This window comes from Panthera tigris, chromosome B3 (genome assembly GCF_018350195.1).
Source record: "Panthera tigris isolate Pti1 chromosome B3, P.tigris_Pti1_mat1.1, whole genome shotgun sequence".
Taxonomy (NCBI): Eukaryota; Metazoa; Chordata; class Mammalia; order Carnivora; family Felidae; genus Panthera; species Panthera tigris.
Genome location: NC_056665.1, coordinates 68,935,432 through 68,950,218, shown reverse-complemented (window position 1 = coordinate 68,950,218; position 14,787 = coordinate 68,935,432). Strand labels below are relative to the sequence as shown.

The following is a 14,787-nucleotide window of genomic DNA, read 5'->3' as shown; positions in this document are numbered from 1 at the left end:
AACAGGAGATACCCCTGAGCTATCTGATCCCTCAGCAAAGTACAGGGCAGTGAGCAAGAGCCTGCTCTGGAAAGGTTAGGTGAAGGTTGCATCCATTGTGAATGTGGACGTCGTATCATCCACTGTTTGGAGCAATGGGGAGGCTCACTGCTGCAGGACTCATCCAATAGAGCTCTTTTAGTTTCCCTTTTATCAGCACAGTGTGGCAGAGACACCACTTGTTGTCCAAAACTACGGAACAACCCAATCCACTGAAGAGGCATCAGTTATCTCTACGAGTGCATGTTGTTCTTTATACTGGCGAATTATCAGGTGAGCTTTTGGGGAATACTATTGCAGTCCAATTAAGGTGTCAAGGTTATAAACACCAAGTGGGTTCTCCTTTCTTTCTGGATTAATTTAGGGTCTCCTGATTCTAATTGGTGGTGATCTGGCTGCCACTGGTCCCTTAAAATGTTATATAATTGAGGCTATTCCTCTGGATGGTTTTGATACTAGTCTGTTTGGTTTTCACTTCAGCATTGCAGACGGGGCATTGCCAAGTTACCCCTCTGTTTTCAACTCTATGTCACAGAAGGAAAATAATCCTTGGAAGATAGGAGGTGAGTAGTCTCAGGGTGAGATTAAAAAATGCATTCTGGGCCACACTTCTTGTACAGACTCTCTCTCTCCCAAATACACAGTTCTTTGTCTAGTCTTTCAATCAGAAGGATTGCCCCCTCTTTGGTGTGGGTCATAGCCATACACAGAATATCACAGAAGTGTGGAATATTAAGAGCTGGAAGAGACCTCACATCATCTGTTCTAATTCCCAACATTTCATAGATGATGGAACCAAACACCAGGAAGGGGGAGTGACTTCCTGAAAGTCACCAGTGAGGAGGTTGCAGGGCCAGGCTCCCGTCTCCAGAGCCTCTGCACTGCACTGCCCTGGCTGGGCTGACAGGAGTGGACCTATTACTGCCAAATTAGCAGCGCTCCCAAGAGCTCTCTCCTCCCATTAAGGCCAGAGTCAAAAGGGGAAAAATGAAAGGGTTAAATAGCACATTCCAGAAGAGAGGAGGCAGATGTGACAGCCTTGAAAATTTTAGATACACATTACTTAAATTAATGCTGCAAATGTTACTCTAATCAGCCTGAAACATATCCTGAAGTTCTCCCTCATGGGTTGCCATGGAGAGAAGTGATCGACAACCACATACACTACATTTATTTGTTCATAATAAATGCTCTGAGCGATTCTGATTCATCTTGCCAGAGAGATGGGGAGTGAGAAGGAAAGGCAGAGAGGGGGAGGGAGGGGAAGCCAAGGTAAGAGAGAAGGGATGTATGAATTACAGAGACATGCAGACATTTGACAGACCCAGACAGGGCTGATAGATTGTCATAAATTGACAAAACAGTGACAAGGAAGCATAAAGGATTAGCATCATAAAAAGCAAGTGTTGAGGCAATTATGAAAGGACAGTTTGGTGGGACACAAGGAAGGAAGCTGCATCCATGCAAAACCTGTCTGGGCTCCCCCCCCCCCCCCAACTCCCCAGGCATTCCTTCCTGTCTCCCATTGAAGCCCTCAGTTTTAAAAGTGAGATCTAATCTGCAAGGCTTTTCTAGCCATTTGATCAAGCAGCCACATCCACACGGGGGGGGGGGGGGGGGGGGGGGAATACCAAGGGGTGGGGACTGATTTCACATTTCACACCAATGACACAGCAGGGAAGGGCCACAGTACCTGAGAGAGTTTCATCTGCATATTAGCAAATACGTGCAGGAAGCCGACCACTGCATCCCACAGCCTGCTGTGAGCCAGGCTCTGTTGGTTCCCAATGCAAGGGCCCTATGGAAAGGAGGGCATCCTTATTTCACTTAAACATTATGAGCCGCTCTGCAACTTGCCCTAGTAAGCGCATATGACACCTGCTTCTATTAGCAGATAGCTCTTTCCAAAAGACATCTATTTTGTGGGTCAGTATTTTCCCAAGGTATTCCTTTTTGCCCCCTATTGTAGGAACCTAGACCTACAAAACACCACTAGGAATTTCACAGTGCAGTGATTTTCAGATATTTTTGTGTTAGCTTCAGAATGCGTTCTTCAAATAAAATACTACAACAAAGAACATGATTTAAGAGTTAAATGCTCTGGTTGATACAGGACTGAAAACCCGTCCTGCCCACCTCTCACCTACGCCTTGGCCTAAGAGGGATTCTGAGGAACTTCAGGCTTCCACAATTTGAAAAGCAAGCCCTACTGTTTTCAGTCAAAGCTATACATAAAATGCATGATCACATAGCTATCAGGTAAAAAAAAAATGTGGATAATATTGCTAATGTTCAACTGCCTTTAGGGTCTTCATATCATTAACGTAAACTTTAGATGGAATATCATCCCTACCTTTTCTGAAAGCCAAACAGAGGGATGACTTCATTCCCAGTTTGCATTTTCTGTTAATAACCTTTCCTCTTTTTACATTATTGAATCAACACTTAAAAAAATAAACTGTTTGGAATTCTTCCACATGGGAGATTTGTCTATTCTTTCTTATATATTTAGTCATTTATTCACATTAATATGGACTTCACATCTTCATCTTCTGCTTTGGGTTATCATCCAATACTACTTTATTTATTTTGTCACTCAAATTTTTCCAGTTTTGGCCACTGGGAGCTCTTTCAGTTGGCTCCTGTGTCCCTTGGACATAACCCCATGTTTTTTTTTTTTTTTTTTTTTTTTTTTGCATTTCCTTGCACTATAGGATTCTCCAGTCTCATCCGATAGATTTCTTGCCCCAGCACTTGGACCAGCCCTTTCTCTAAGAAGCCTGGTTCCTCTCACTGGAGAATGGTATTAGAAGCCATTAGAAACCAGCTAGTTGTGCTTGCTTCTACTGTGATGTCATTACTTTAAGGCCCTCTCAGCTGACAGAGCAGCAGGTATTTGTGTATACAAAATATATAGAAATGTTTCTATCTGCATTAGTATTAAGTTGAGCATGAACTTAGCATACTGATGTAGCCAACTCTAATGCATTTCCACTGGGGTCATCTAGCTGCTTCTCCTTGTGTATCTGTAACCTTCCATTCACCAGGGGGAAACCTTGCCCCTGCCATTTAATGACTGCTCACTTCCATTATATATGTAGAATGGGTACAGAATTATTAACACAAGAAAAACTTTAGCAACTAAAGTGTTCATGTACAGTTCCTTTTGCCTTTGGTCTTACAGTCTGTATTCATTTCCAAAGTTTCTTAGGTCAGTATCTTATTCCCCACCCCTTCAGGGAGATCATTTTTTACATTTTTTTATACACTTAGATTCTTCTGTCATTTTCTGCCTTCATTTCTCATTATTCACTCTTCCTTATAGTTTATTTCATTTTTATCCTTTTTTAACTCATCCGTTTTTAACTCATCTCCAAATCACTCTTCAAAATAAATTTCCAAAAAGAACACATGTAGCATCTAAAGTTCTAGAAAAGCCTTGGCAGAATGTCCAGGGGAGAGGGCAGCACAAGAGATATTGCCTGCCTTCCTAAGTCATCTAAGCTTGTTGAAAAAATCATTGTTCGTGTGCATTTGGTGTCTGATCCGTAGAAGCCCCTAGATTATTTTTGGAACAAAACCAGCTGTTGTAAGAAACTTACATTCACCAAAAATAAGCTTTTTTTTTTCCCTTTTGGGTTAAGTGCTCCAAGGGAAATTCTGAAGATTAGAATGGGTTCCACAGAGAGCAAATCAAATGCCTGTCAAATCTGTTCAATGCCCTTCACAGGTATTTCACATTCTGTCACCCTTCAGATCAGTCACCTGCTTCTACGTTTCTCTCGCCATGTTCTTACAATCCTTGAGTAAAACAAGGGCTGATCTCTCCCTTAAAATATTCCTTTTCAAGTTGATAGTTCTGTATGTAGTTTAATAAGCAAATATAATTGGAGTGTGCTGGTTGGCTCATGAGATGGTTTTTAAAATATATCTTGTGGGGCGCCTGGGCGGCTCAGTTGGTTAAGCGGCCAACTTCAGCTCAGGTCATGATCTCGCGGTCCGTGAATTCGAGCCCCACGTCGGGCTCTGTGCTGACGGCTCAGAGCCCAGAGCTTGTTTCAGATTCTGTGTCTCCCTCTCTCTGACCCTCCCCCGTTCATGCTCTGCCTCTCTCTGTCTCAAAAATAAATAAATGTTAAAAAAAAATGTAAAAATAAAATAAAATAAAATAAAATAAAATAAAATAAAATAAAATAAAATAAAATAAAATAAAATAAAATAAAATATATCTTGTATTACATCCCAGAGGACTATGATATGGCTACTGATATCATAGAAAATTATGCCTGAGTACACCCTGTTTTTACAGTTGTTAGACCACTGTAGGCAATGACCACAGGCTGTTGTAAACAGAGAAAGAGCACTGCAAGATCTGAATGTTCAACTTGAAATTCATTTCTAGACTTGACTGCCACTGGACAGAGTTTATGTGCTAAGTTACCTTTTCCACAGAGTGAATTTCTGAGAAACTAGTAGGCTGTCATAAATTCTGTTTTTGATCTAAAGACTCAGGATAACCCCATTTATACCTTTATTCCTTCATTCTATCAATTACTCCACTCCATTCTCCATGCTTACTGAACACCTAGGATGTGCTGCTTGTGCTAGAAATGAAGAATTTTAGATTGAATGAGAAATTTTCTGCCTGCAGCAAGTTTTCAGTCCAGAAGGGAAAGGAAAACATAACTAGATAAATGCAGAGTAGGACAACGCTATGACTAGGTCACGGAGAGGGAGATTAACTATAGCTTCTCATAGAGGGTAGTGCTGTTGGGAGTTCTCTCGTACAACTGGCTCCTATCTGTCGATAAATATTGTCAGTGTTAGGGCCAGATGCACAGTCCATATATGCATCCAAATATTCTGTATGGGATACAGAACATGAGAATGTTAAAAATGTTCTGTTTTCAGGCATCCATTCTATAGCACATACCTGGATGTATTCTGTAAGAGAATTGAAAATCTGCTTCGTGACTGCCAGAGCTTTGGAAAAGTTGTGCTGTCCAGATTCATCAATGATGTCCTTCCCTGAATAATACCAGTAGAAATCACTGATTGATTCCTAAGAATAAACAAGTAGAGTTTAGTATTTCTCAAATTTCAGTCCGTGATGCTAAACCCAATGTTCAGGAAGAGTACAAGAGAATCCTACATTTCTATGACCTCTTTGTAAAGATAGAAACCCAGGACTCGGGCCACCTGGGTGGCTCAGTCAGTTAAGCATCCGACTTCTGCTCAGGTCATGATCTCATGGTTCATGAGCTTGAGCTCAGTATTGGACTCTGTGCTGACAGCTCAGACCCGGGAGCCTGCTTCCGAGTCTGTGTCTCCCTCTCTCTCTGTCCCTCCCCGACTCATGCTCTGTTTGTGTCTCTCAAAAATAAATACACATTAAAAAAAATTAAGAAAAAGAGAGACTCAGGACTCTGAGAAAGCGCAGACATATCTCATCCTTAGCGTCTTTTAGGTACATATACCCCTTTAAAAAAGAACAGATAGGAAAGAGGATAGTGTTCAGCTGGACGTTGGTGACCATGATGTAGGACAACTTACTCACAATGAAAAACATACATTAAAGGCAATACTGATTATCATCCAAAAAATGGGCACAATGGAGGCAACACATCAGCTGACACTGTTAGGTGCCACGTATCGTTCTGACTCGCTGCATACGTTTAACCTCTCCATCTTTACTATCCTAGGAGATGGGTGCTACCCATTTTACAGATGAGAAAATTGGAACACACGGAGGTTAAACAGATGGCTCCAGGTCACAACTGTAAGCTGCGGAACCAGGGTGAAGAGTCAGCAGAGAGAAAAGAGAATCTTTTTATGTTTGTGTAGATTTTCCTGATATTATTTGGAATTCTTTCCAACAGTTGAACCGAGTGACTTCCTAAGCACAAAGCGACTTCTTAAGACTCATTCCCACCCTCGTCTGTACCTCTGTTTCCTAGTAAAAAAATCTGTTTTCATTCATGCATTTCATTCATGCATTCAATGCATCCATGCATTGTGGCTCTAGGGCACTGCGGTGAGGTTTTCACCGGCAAAACTGAAGTAAACCAGCATTTTATAACAGATGATTTGATATTTAACCAAGTTCCCTATTTCAGTCTTCAAACACACATATTTAGGTGTTTGACTTCCCCTAAGTGTGTGGACATAAATTATAATCCCTTTCTTATTGGGGCTTGACTGTACGCGGGGCCTTCCCTGACCCCATGGTAACTGTGTTCAGCTTCTGGAGACGTACGTGAGCCCTATGCCACCATCCTAGACCCACTCACCTGCAGACGCAGGAGGTAGTCCACGGTACTGATGATGACATTGACAGTGGTGGTGTTGCCCATCTGAGTCCGCAGGAAGTTCTGGAAGTCTGAGAACACCAGGGCTGGGTCAGAGCCTGTTCCCAGCATGCCGAGGGAGCTGGGCAAGTCCCCTCGGCTGAACTCAGAAGAGACGTGCTACGTGAAAAGCCTTACACAAGGCCATCCTGTTTGGGTCCTGGCAGGTCCTGCAGGACAGAGTTCTGCCCTGAGCCCCCCCACCCTGGTGATGCCAGAAAGTGGACTTAATGAGCCCCGAGGGACTTGACAGAAAGGGGAGGGTGTTTAGATTCACCATCTGAAGCTTCTGGAAGCAACTTAGCCTGGGTGGCACTAAATAACATCAGCCCTGACGTTAAAGTTCCTTTTACATAAGGTGTTTTTTTTTTTTTTTTTTTTTTTTTTTTTAAGGAATGGATTAGCTGTCGTCCTTCAGCCAACAGCTGGTTGTATTAAATGTGGCATCCTGAGCTGAATCATAATTTGGCACCTGAATGTTGTTTTCCTTTGACAAATCAATCTGTTCCACTTACCACTGTTATGTCCTTCACAAAGTAACTGCAGGAATCTAAAGAGATCTCGTGTAAACTCGTCATTCTGGAGTACTTTTTCACCTTGAAAACAGAATACTGGTGAGCATTTGTTTGGCTTCTCAACACAGAATACTTTCTGATGCAAAACAGCAGCAAAATTGATACAGGGCCTGTGTCAGAACAGTTCAGAAAGGGAACTTTAACTGCAGGGGGGAAAAACCCTATTAACCTGGAGCTGAGGCCGCAAAATGCAATGACCAACAAAGCTAAAATGTTCAGCCCCCCACCCCCCATGCATTTGTGAGGAAAACAGCTAGGCTAAGGGCAGTAACGGTTCACAGTCCACACCCATGCTTTACAGATGGAAGACAGTTCCTTAATTAGGCATTGAACTGCTGAGTTAAGCTTCACATGCAACCACCAAGCCTAAAATGTGTCCGCACTGCAGCAACTAAGTAAGGTCCCTGGGGACTCACACACATGGTACACAACTTGAGCCAGAAACTCAGACTTACCACGCTCACGGACAATGACTGGGGATAAGAGAAAAACAGAAGAATGAAAAGTAAGAAAAATCATAAGGACCATGATAAACTGTGTCTAGTTAAGATTGGCTCTATGGACACATCCAGCCTTTATCAAAGCTACCGGTGGAAATATTGTGCTGAAAGTGAGCACACCCTTGCACGTTTAGATGCACCGAGCAGGGGCTCTAACCAGAAATAGTTAACGAAGAAATCAGGAAGAGAATGGCCTTCACATTCATTCGTTACTTACGTGTTCCTTCCTCAGTAACCATCCCCAGGCCTTCAGCTTTATTCTGCCTCTCAAATGCATTCAAATCAAGGACACTTGTAACAGACAAGAGGAAACAAGGTTCAGGGCTACGCACGCCGGGAAAATGGATTTCTAACGTCACTTGTACCTATTGACTAAGAATCTTGTCATTATATTACCATAAATGGCCTAACACATTACAGTGTGGTTGAAAGTGTGATAGTTCCCTGGATTTGTGCCAAGCGGTGTTGTCCAAGGACGCCCACAGCTCACAGACATGCACGGAGAATGGTTAGAAAGAGTTACAACTGCCCTTGTTTGTCCAGTTTGAGCCCTTTCTTACGCGTGAAAATTTAGAAAGGTTTCTCAAGTAGAGTTGGAATAATCTGCTTCTAAGAGCTCCCAAAAGAAAGTTGACTTTAAATTGCACTAATTAATGCTCACCTCCTGCATTTACCTATTCTGAGAATCACAAGGAACTGTAGTTTTTAGTGCTCAGAATGAACATGGATGGAAAGGGCTACAAATTTCAGATTTCAAAGGGTCACACCCTTTTAGAATTGTTGCATCATTCAGAAGCCAACAGTAGCTGGATGAAGCTTTCGGGGGGACAACGGTGTCCGTAGTATTCCTGAACCTGTAATAAGCTGGCCCTTTTTTTTTCTTGTTCCCACACTTTCTCCAAATTTCTCAGTCACAGCCACCACCAAATCCTACTTAGCCAGGAGCCACGAGCACCACCACAGAACTTGATAAAGAGGACAATGTATAATCATATTATTTCCAATTGGGACTCATTCTAGTTCTGTGACAGGCTCTAACTCCTTCCCGACTCTGAAAGACTTTACAGAACATCATACAAGGTCTCACAAAAATCTAGCTGTTAGGGTAGCTTGTGGCTGAGTCCTTTAAGAGTCCACAAAACTTTGCCTTCCTTTTACCACTGGGCAAAGGAAATGACCGTTGGATTGGAAAGACATTAGGGAAAAATCCAGCATTTCTTCCCCCTTTTAGGGAGCCACAGATCTTCTGCAACTTAGATACATTTTAAAGAGAAAACAGTGGGGCGCCTGGGTGGCTCAGTCGGTTAAGTGTCCGACTTCAGCTCAGGTCACGATCTCGTGGTCCGCGAGTTCGAGCCCCGCGTCGGGCTCTGGGCTGATGGCTCAGAGCCTGGAGCCTGCTTCCGATTCTGTGTCTCCCTCTCTCTCTGCCCCTCCCCATTCATGCTCTGTCTCTCTCTGTCTCAAAAATAAATAAACATTAAAAAAATAAATAAATAAAGAGAAAACAGTGAAAATTCCTACTGCCATATTGTTGGTTTTTCTCAGATCCTGCTGTAAACAGGGTCTTCTCAATAACATAAAACCATCCTTCTATTTGGGTTTTGCTGTCAAGGGAAACAGGGCCTTTGGACATAGCTGCTTTAAAGCAGCAGTTCTGATTCAGCAGACAATCTGGAGACATTTCTGACCCTTACGGTGTTCCAAGCCACCCATTTCAAATGTTTTAACTTCTCTGTTTCAATATTTTACAAATACGTATTATTTTTATAATCAGTAGAAAAGCATAAAAATATCCTAAAACTTCTGTGAGAACTCAGTTGGCTTCTAAAGGTATGTCACTTGTCTCTCCAAGCCATCATTATAAATGAGTTTAGTAATAGGAAGTATTACAGACTACTAAGAGAACACTCAGAAATTTAATTGAGAATTTCATGGGCAATATGGAACTGGACTGCCTTGATTTTTGGCATCTCTGAGTCCACATGTACTATTTTACACTGAGTGGGTCAGGTCGGACACTATCACATTTTCTTTTCCTGAGAGAGGTAATAAATGGGTTGGTCATTGGTGGGGGAAAAATGGAGCTCAGTATAAGGGATTGTACTGCAGCTCAAATATGCTCCCTACAACCCCTGGGTGCAATATTTACTCCATCAAAGAAGATTAGCAAAATTATGAACTCCACCAAAAGAATGTCCATCCTGCAAATTTTTAAGTGCAAAGCCTAATGCTCTATTTTTAAGAATATTAATTAGAGGAAAATGAGCTAGAAAATTATAACTTTGCTTTCTTTTTTTTTATTTAAAATTTTTAATGTTTGTTAATTTTTGAGAGAGGGAGAGAGAAAGAAAGAGACAGAAAGTTAACAGGGGAGGGGCAGAGAGAGAGAGGGAGACACAGAATTCGAAGCAGGCTCTAGGCTCTGAGCTGTCAGCACAGTCTGATGTGGGGGCGGGGCTCAAACCTACAAACCATGAGATCATGACCTGAGCTGAAGTCGGAGTCTTAACCAATGAGGCACCCTTCTTTCTTTTTTTTTAAAGCTTACCTATTTATTCTGAGAGCACGTGAGAGAACGAGTTGGGGAGGGGCAGAGAGGGAGAGAGAGAGGGAGGGAGGGAGAGAGAAAGAGGGAGGTAGAGAGAGAAAGAGAGGGAGGTGGAGAGGGAGAGGGAGAATTTCAAGCAGGCTCCACACCATCAATGCAGAGCCTGATGTGGGGCTTGAACTCACTAATTGTAAGTTCATGGCCTGAGCCTAAGCCAAGACTTGGACGCTTAATCAACTGAGCCACCAGGTGTCCCAACCTTGATTTCTTTCAGAACGAGTTGTAGACTATTCACAATACATATGAATCTTACAGGATAAACTGACACTTTTCTTGGAAAGATTGCTAGCTTGTTTCCAAAATGAGCAAGTATGGTAACCTTATGACCTTTGGCTACACATTGTTCATTCGTCAGGGGGTCAGCCATGAGGTGACGCTTACACACATGGTAATAAAAGTGCGAAGTTTAACGCTTTGGTTTTTAGGCTATGGCAAAACATTCCTGGGTTAGGATGTCCCTCTGTCGAAACGGATCTGTCAAAATATGTACCCACCCCATACTTACTCAGGCTCCAAGAATTGTTAAGGATGAAGATTAACAAAGTGCCTAATGGGTCTAATGAAAACACAGCATTAGAGTCCTAGTGAGGTATTCCTCCTCTTTTTCATTCTTTTCTGGATTGACTTTTATGAGGATTTATGTTTAAGCGAAACACTCAGCTCTGAGACAAACAACATACCCCCAAAAAGGAGGTAAAGGTAATTAAAAAACCAAACCAGGTGTGTGTGTGTGCAATGGAGATTACATTTTCCCTTCTGTATGCTCTTTGAACGTAATCTTACAGACTGGAGGAACAATCCCCATCCTTTTAGCTTTCTAAGGCAGGTAGGTCTTTCCTCAACAATTCCTTGACAAACTATTCTATTTTGTGCTCCTCCTCACCCCATTCTTCTTTCTTCTGAACAGAAAAAAAACGCTATAGGTGGTTTTCCCATATTTACCTGCAAGACTGCATAAGGCCGGAAAGGCTTTGAAAGAATCCAGCATCCTTTTTCTCCTTTAGGTAATCTAGCATTTTCTATAAGGGAGACACATTTTAAAAGGAAAAGCAATGTAAATTATGCCACAAATACTGACCCTCCCAAATGTTATGGAGAAATGCCAAGCCCAGTCACACAGAGTCATATCCAGGTGGTTTGTAATCTTGGGTAAGCATTAGAACCACACAAACCTTTCCATGTGCCTGAGCCCCACCCTCTTGTTATGGAACCGGAATCTCTTTGGATGGACATTTTATTTTATAAAGATCCACTGGCATTTGTGCTAGGGCAGTATAGGAGACCATGGGCATTCACAGATTTACTGTTTAAAGTCTCTCCCATTTGGGAACAAGCACCAGGACTGTGATCTAGTTAAATGTTGCTGAGATAGAATATGAAAAACTCATGTGCTCAGTATGGTACCCTGGAGCAAGGAGCTTAGCCAGTAATGAACCCAGTTGAGTTCACTGTCTTTCACAATCAGACTTTGTTACCTCTGTTCTCTGTTACTGGGAAGGCAGTAACTTTGTCTGAACATCATAAAAATGTAAAAAAGAAAGAAAGAAAAGAAAAGAAAAGAAAAGAAAAGAAAAGAAAAGAAAAGAAAAGAAAATCAACTGATGGGGTGGTGACGGAAGAGAAGAGAAAGTGAAGGGTGTCTTAGAAAATGGAAGTTCTTTCGTGACAAATTGGTTTGGGAAGAATGAAAGGCTGGGAAAAATTATGTACAATAATGGTAGTTATAAATCTGGAAGTTCTCACAGGCTACATCTCTCTGTGATGTAACCCTCACGAATGCCAAGAGTCTTTGAAATGTCACATTCCTGGGCACACAGATGATTTCAGGCAGAGCCTGGAGGGCCCTGGAGACACCAGAATCTTCCTGTCTCCTTCAACCAGTTTCAACTCAGATTGTTGAATGAGTTCCATGTGCCAGGAGCTCCCCATTAGGCTTCCGTGTGTTCTCATTTAATGCGTGGTGGCAAGAGTTTGTGGTTGCTTCATTCACTGCCATACCCTTCATCCCAGAACAGAGGCTGACCTTAGTGTTGTCAGCAATCACAATACAGTTACTGAATGAACGAATAAACAAATGAATGAATGGACAAACAGGTGTGTGAGGTTTATGAACTCCACTTAACCGACTGGGCTCCTTGCTCATGGGAAGACAGCTAATACATAAAATGATTAAAATAAAAACCTAAGGCTTAGAGAACTTCCTTCAGAGCCTGTTTGTACAAGAAATAAATCATCTGATGATGAAAAAATTAAATGTTTTTCTCTTTGAACGATGGATAAACCCTCTTTATCAAGCATACATTTATCTGTAGCCTCCTAGCTCCGGTTTTATCTGTATTCCCAGCTACTCTGATATAATTGGCCACTAAGGGCAAAACACCAGCACAGGTGATTCTGGGTGGCTCCCGCTGTAGCAGAGCCAACACCTCTCGCCCGAAGTGTGACAGCTGCCAACTGGGGATACCCTGGGAAGTGTGCACTACCAACTGCGAGTCCCCAGTACCTGTTGTACACCAGCGTTGCCCCCATTCAGAATGGCGATCCCCAGCTTCAGAGTCTCAACCACCATGGGGCTCATCTCACCTGCCATGGTGAAGATTCAATTGAATTACCAAGGAAACAGAGGGTAAATCACATCTACTGGGCTTTGTTGGGACTCTTTAATAATGACTTCGTGGCACAGTGTGCTATCACTGTGGTAGCTACAGGGCCCATCCACAAATCACAGAATCACCTTTGCTGGCACTTATCATCTGGAGGACCATCTCTGCAGCCCCACGCTCATGCAGTCGAGCTTGTTGGTAGAGGGTTTTCTGCTTTTCCATTTCCTTCTCCTGGAAAGAAAAAACAACCACAAAAAACAAAGCAAGGGAAGATTTATTAATCCTCAGGCAATCTGCCATGGTAAGGTACACTGAGGGAGAGAATCTGCTTAAGGAAGGCAACACATGTAATTTTGAACAGAGGAGACATCTGAGGTTGGTTTTCAGACACTATTCAGCTTTCCAAAACTGCCCATCCACAATTCACTCCTATGGTGATGATGAATTTCCCACTTTCTGCACTGGTAGGAAACATAGCCCATTCCCCTGTAATACTATAATTATAGGAAGTGACCCCTGGTGAAAATGTGTTTGTTTTCAATGTTCCAACATACAGTGAAACCTGCTGAGGGCTCAGGTGAAGCAAATCTGCCTGAATGTAGAGAACACCCATTTATCTAGAATGCTCAGGCCGGGGCGCCTGGGTGGCTCAGTCGGTTGAGCGTCCGACTTCAGCTCGAGTCATGATCTCACAGTGTGTGAGTTTGAGCCCTGTGTCGGGCTCTGTGCTGACAGCTCAGAGCCCGGAGCCTGTTTCAGATTCTGTGTCTCCCTCTCTCTCTGACCCTCCTCCATTCATGCTCTCTCTCTGTCTCAAAAATAAATAAACATTAAAAAAAAGTTTTTTTTAGAATGCTCAGGCCACCATTAACAGACTTTACCAAATATGGAATACTAGAATGTCAAGGCCTTCCAGAACTATAATTATAGTTACTTTCACTGTTGTCTACTGTCTCTATAAAAAGGGTACCAGTAAACTAATAGGGTTTTTATCTTGGGAGACTCTGAGTCCTGCACGCCTCAAAATCAAAATTGCTAGTAATTACATTTATAGAATAGTAGTGCAAAAATCACCCTAGTGTCTCCATTGGTTTCAGCTTTCATGTTTAGACGTTTGAATTTGTCCTTCTCTCGCTCCTGTTGCTACCATATTTGAGTAGGAGTACAAAATTTCCCAGAAGACCAAACCCGTGGGGGGGGGGGGGGTTTGTGGACTGACTGGGTGCCTGCTACTTTTCCTTAGGCTGGAAGAGAGACAACAGAACCATGGCTAACGCATGCGCTCCATGCACGCAGACCTGTGTGCTTGTCACCAGATACACGTGGTGGGCGAGCCACATGGTTAATGTCAGCACCCACCTCTGAAGGTCTGATTGTTGCTTTTGGCTTTGGAGGGTGGCCCTGTCTTCAATCTTAGTAAAAACTTACTTCAAATGTCTTTTCCTTGTCTTCCTCTTCTTCTTCGTCCTCCCCACTCTGACAACTCTGGATTCCGTGGAACAGGGAAAGGAGGAAACAAGTTAAAGATAAGCCTCATAAACAAGACTGTTCTACTGTGCAAGGGCAGGGGACAGGATGTAATTCACACGCACCTCAGGACCTCAGCACTTTGTAAGCCAAGAACATTTTGACCACTGCAGGGCAACATTCTACTCGAAATGTCATCTTTGCAGCTACCAAGGGGTTCAGAAATGAGAAATGGGAACACCAAGCTCACAGAGCCAGCAGGGACCTACCTGGTTTAACCATAGACCTGAACTCTTCCACCATATAAAGTTCTGGTGTAAAGGGAGGCAAGAGTGCAGGGAGCTGTCCCTTTCCAAACAAGAGCTCGGGGCTTGGCAAGAAGACTGGAGACACCTAGGATGCGAATCCCAAAGTGCTCCTTCTCATCATGACCCTGTGGTGCAGCAGCTAAAGGAACAGGTGCTCCTGTACCCCAACTTATCCCTCTTTCTGCCTGATGTGAAGGTTTCACATTTGAGAAGGAGCAATTCCCTTACCACTCAGCATTCCGGAGGCCACGGTCACTCTACGTGACATAGGAACAATGTCACTCTGCCTCTGCCAGAGCACAGGCTCTCATTCCAGTGTCTAAAGCCTGTTTCCAAA

At 42.9% G+C, this 14,787-nt stretch overlaps 1 protein-coding gene across 1 annotated transcript in view; it reads right to left on the bottom strand.

Annotated features, from left to right (window-relative positions):
• The window catches only part of RYR3 (ryanodine receptor 3), a 524,192-nt gene that overhangs the window by 29,052 nt on the left and 480,353 nt on the right, over positions 1–14,787 (bottom strand). The window contains exons 79-87 of the mRNA XM_042989263.1: positions 14,104–14,160; positions 12,807–12,906; positions 12,576–12,655; positions 11,015–11,091; positions 7,679–7,752; positions 6,902–6,982; positions 6,330–6,418; positions 4,973–5,101; positions 1,733–1,837 (exon numbers count right to left, since the gene is read on the bottom strand). Coding sequence (XP_042845197.1) covers positions 1,733–1,837; positions 4,973–5,101; positions 6,330–6,418; positions 6,902–6,982; positions 7,679–7,752; positions 11,015–11,091; positions 12,576–12,655; positions 12,807–12,906; positions 14,104–14,160 — 792 coding nt within the window. The remainder of the gene's footprint in view (positions 1–1,732; positions 1,838–4,972; positions 5,102–6,329; positions 6,419–6,901; positions 6,983–7,678; positions 7,753–11,014; positions 11,092–12,575; positions 12,656–12,806; positions 12,907–14,103; positions 14,161–14,787) is intronic.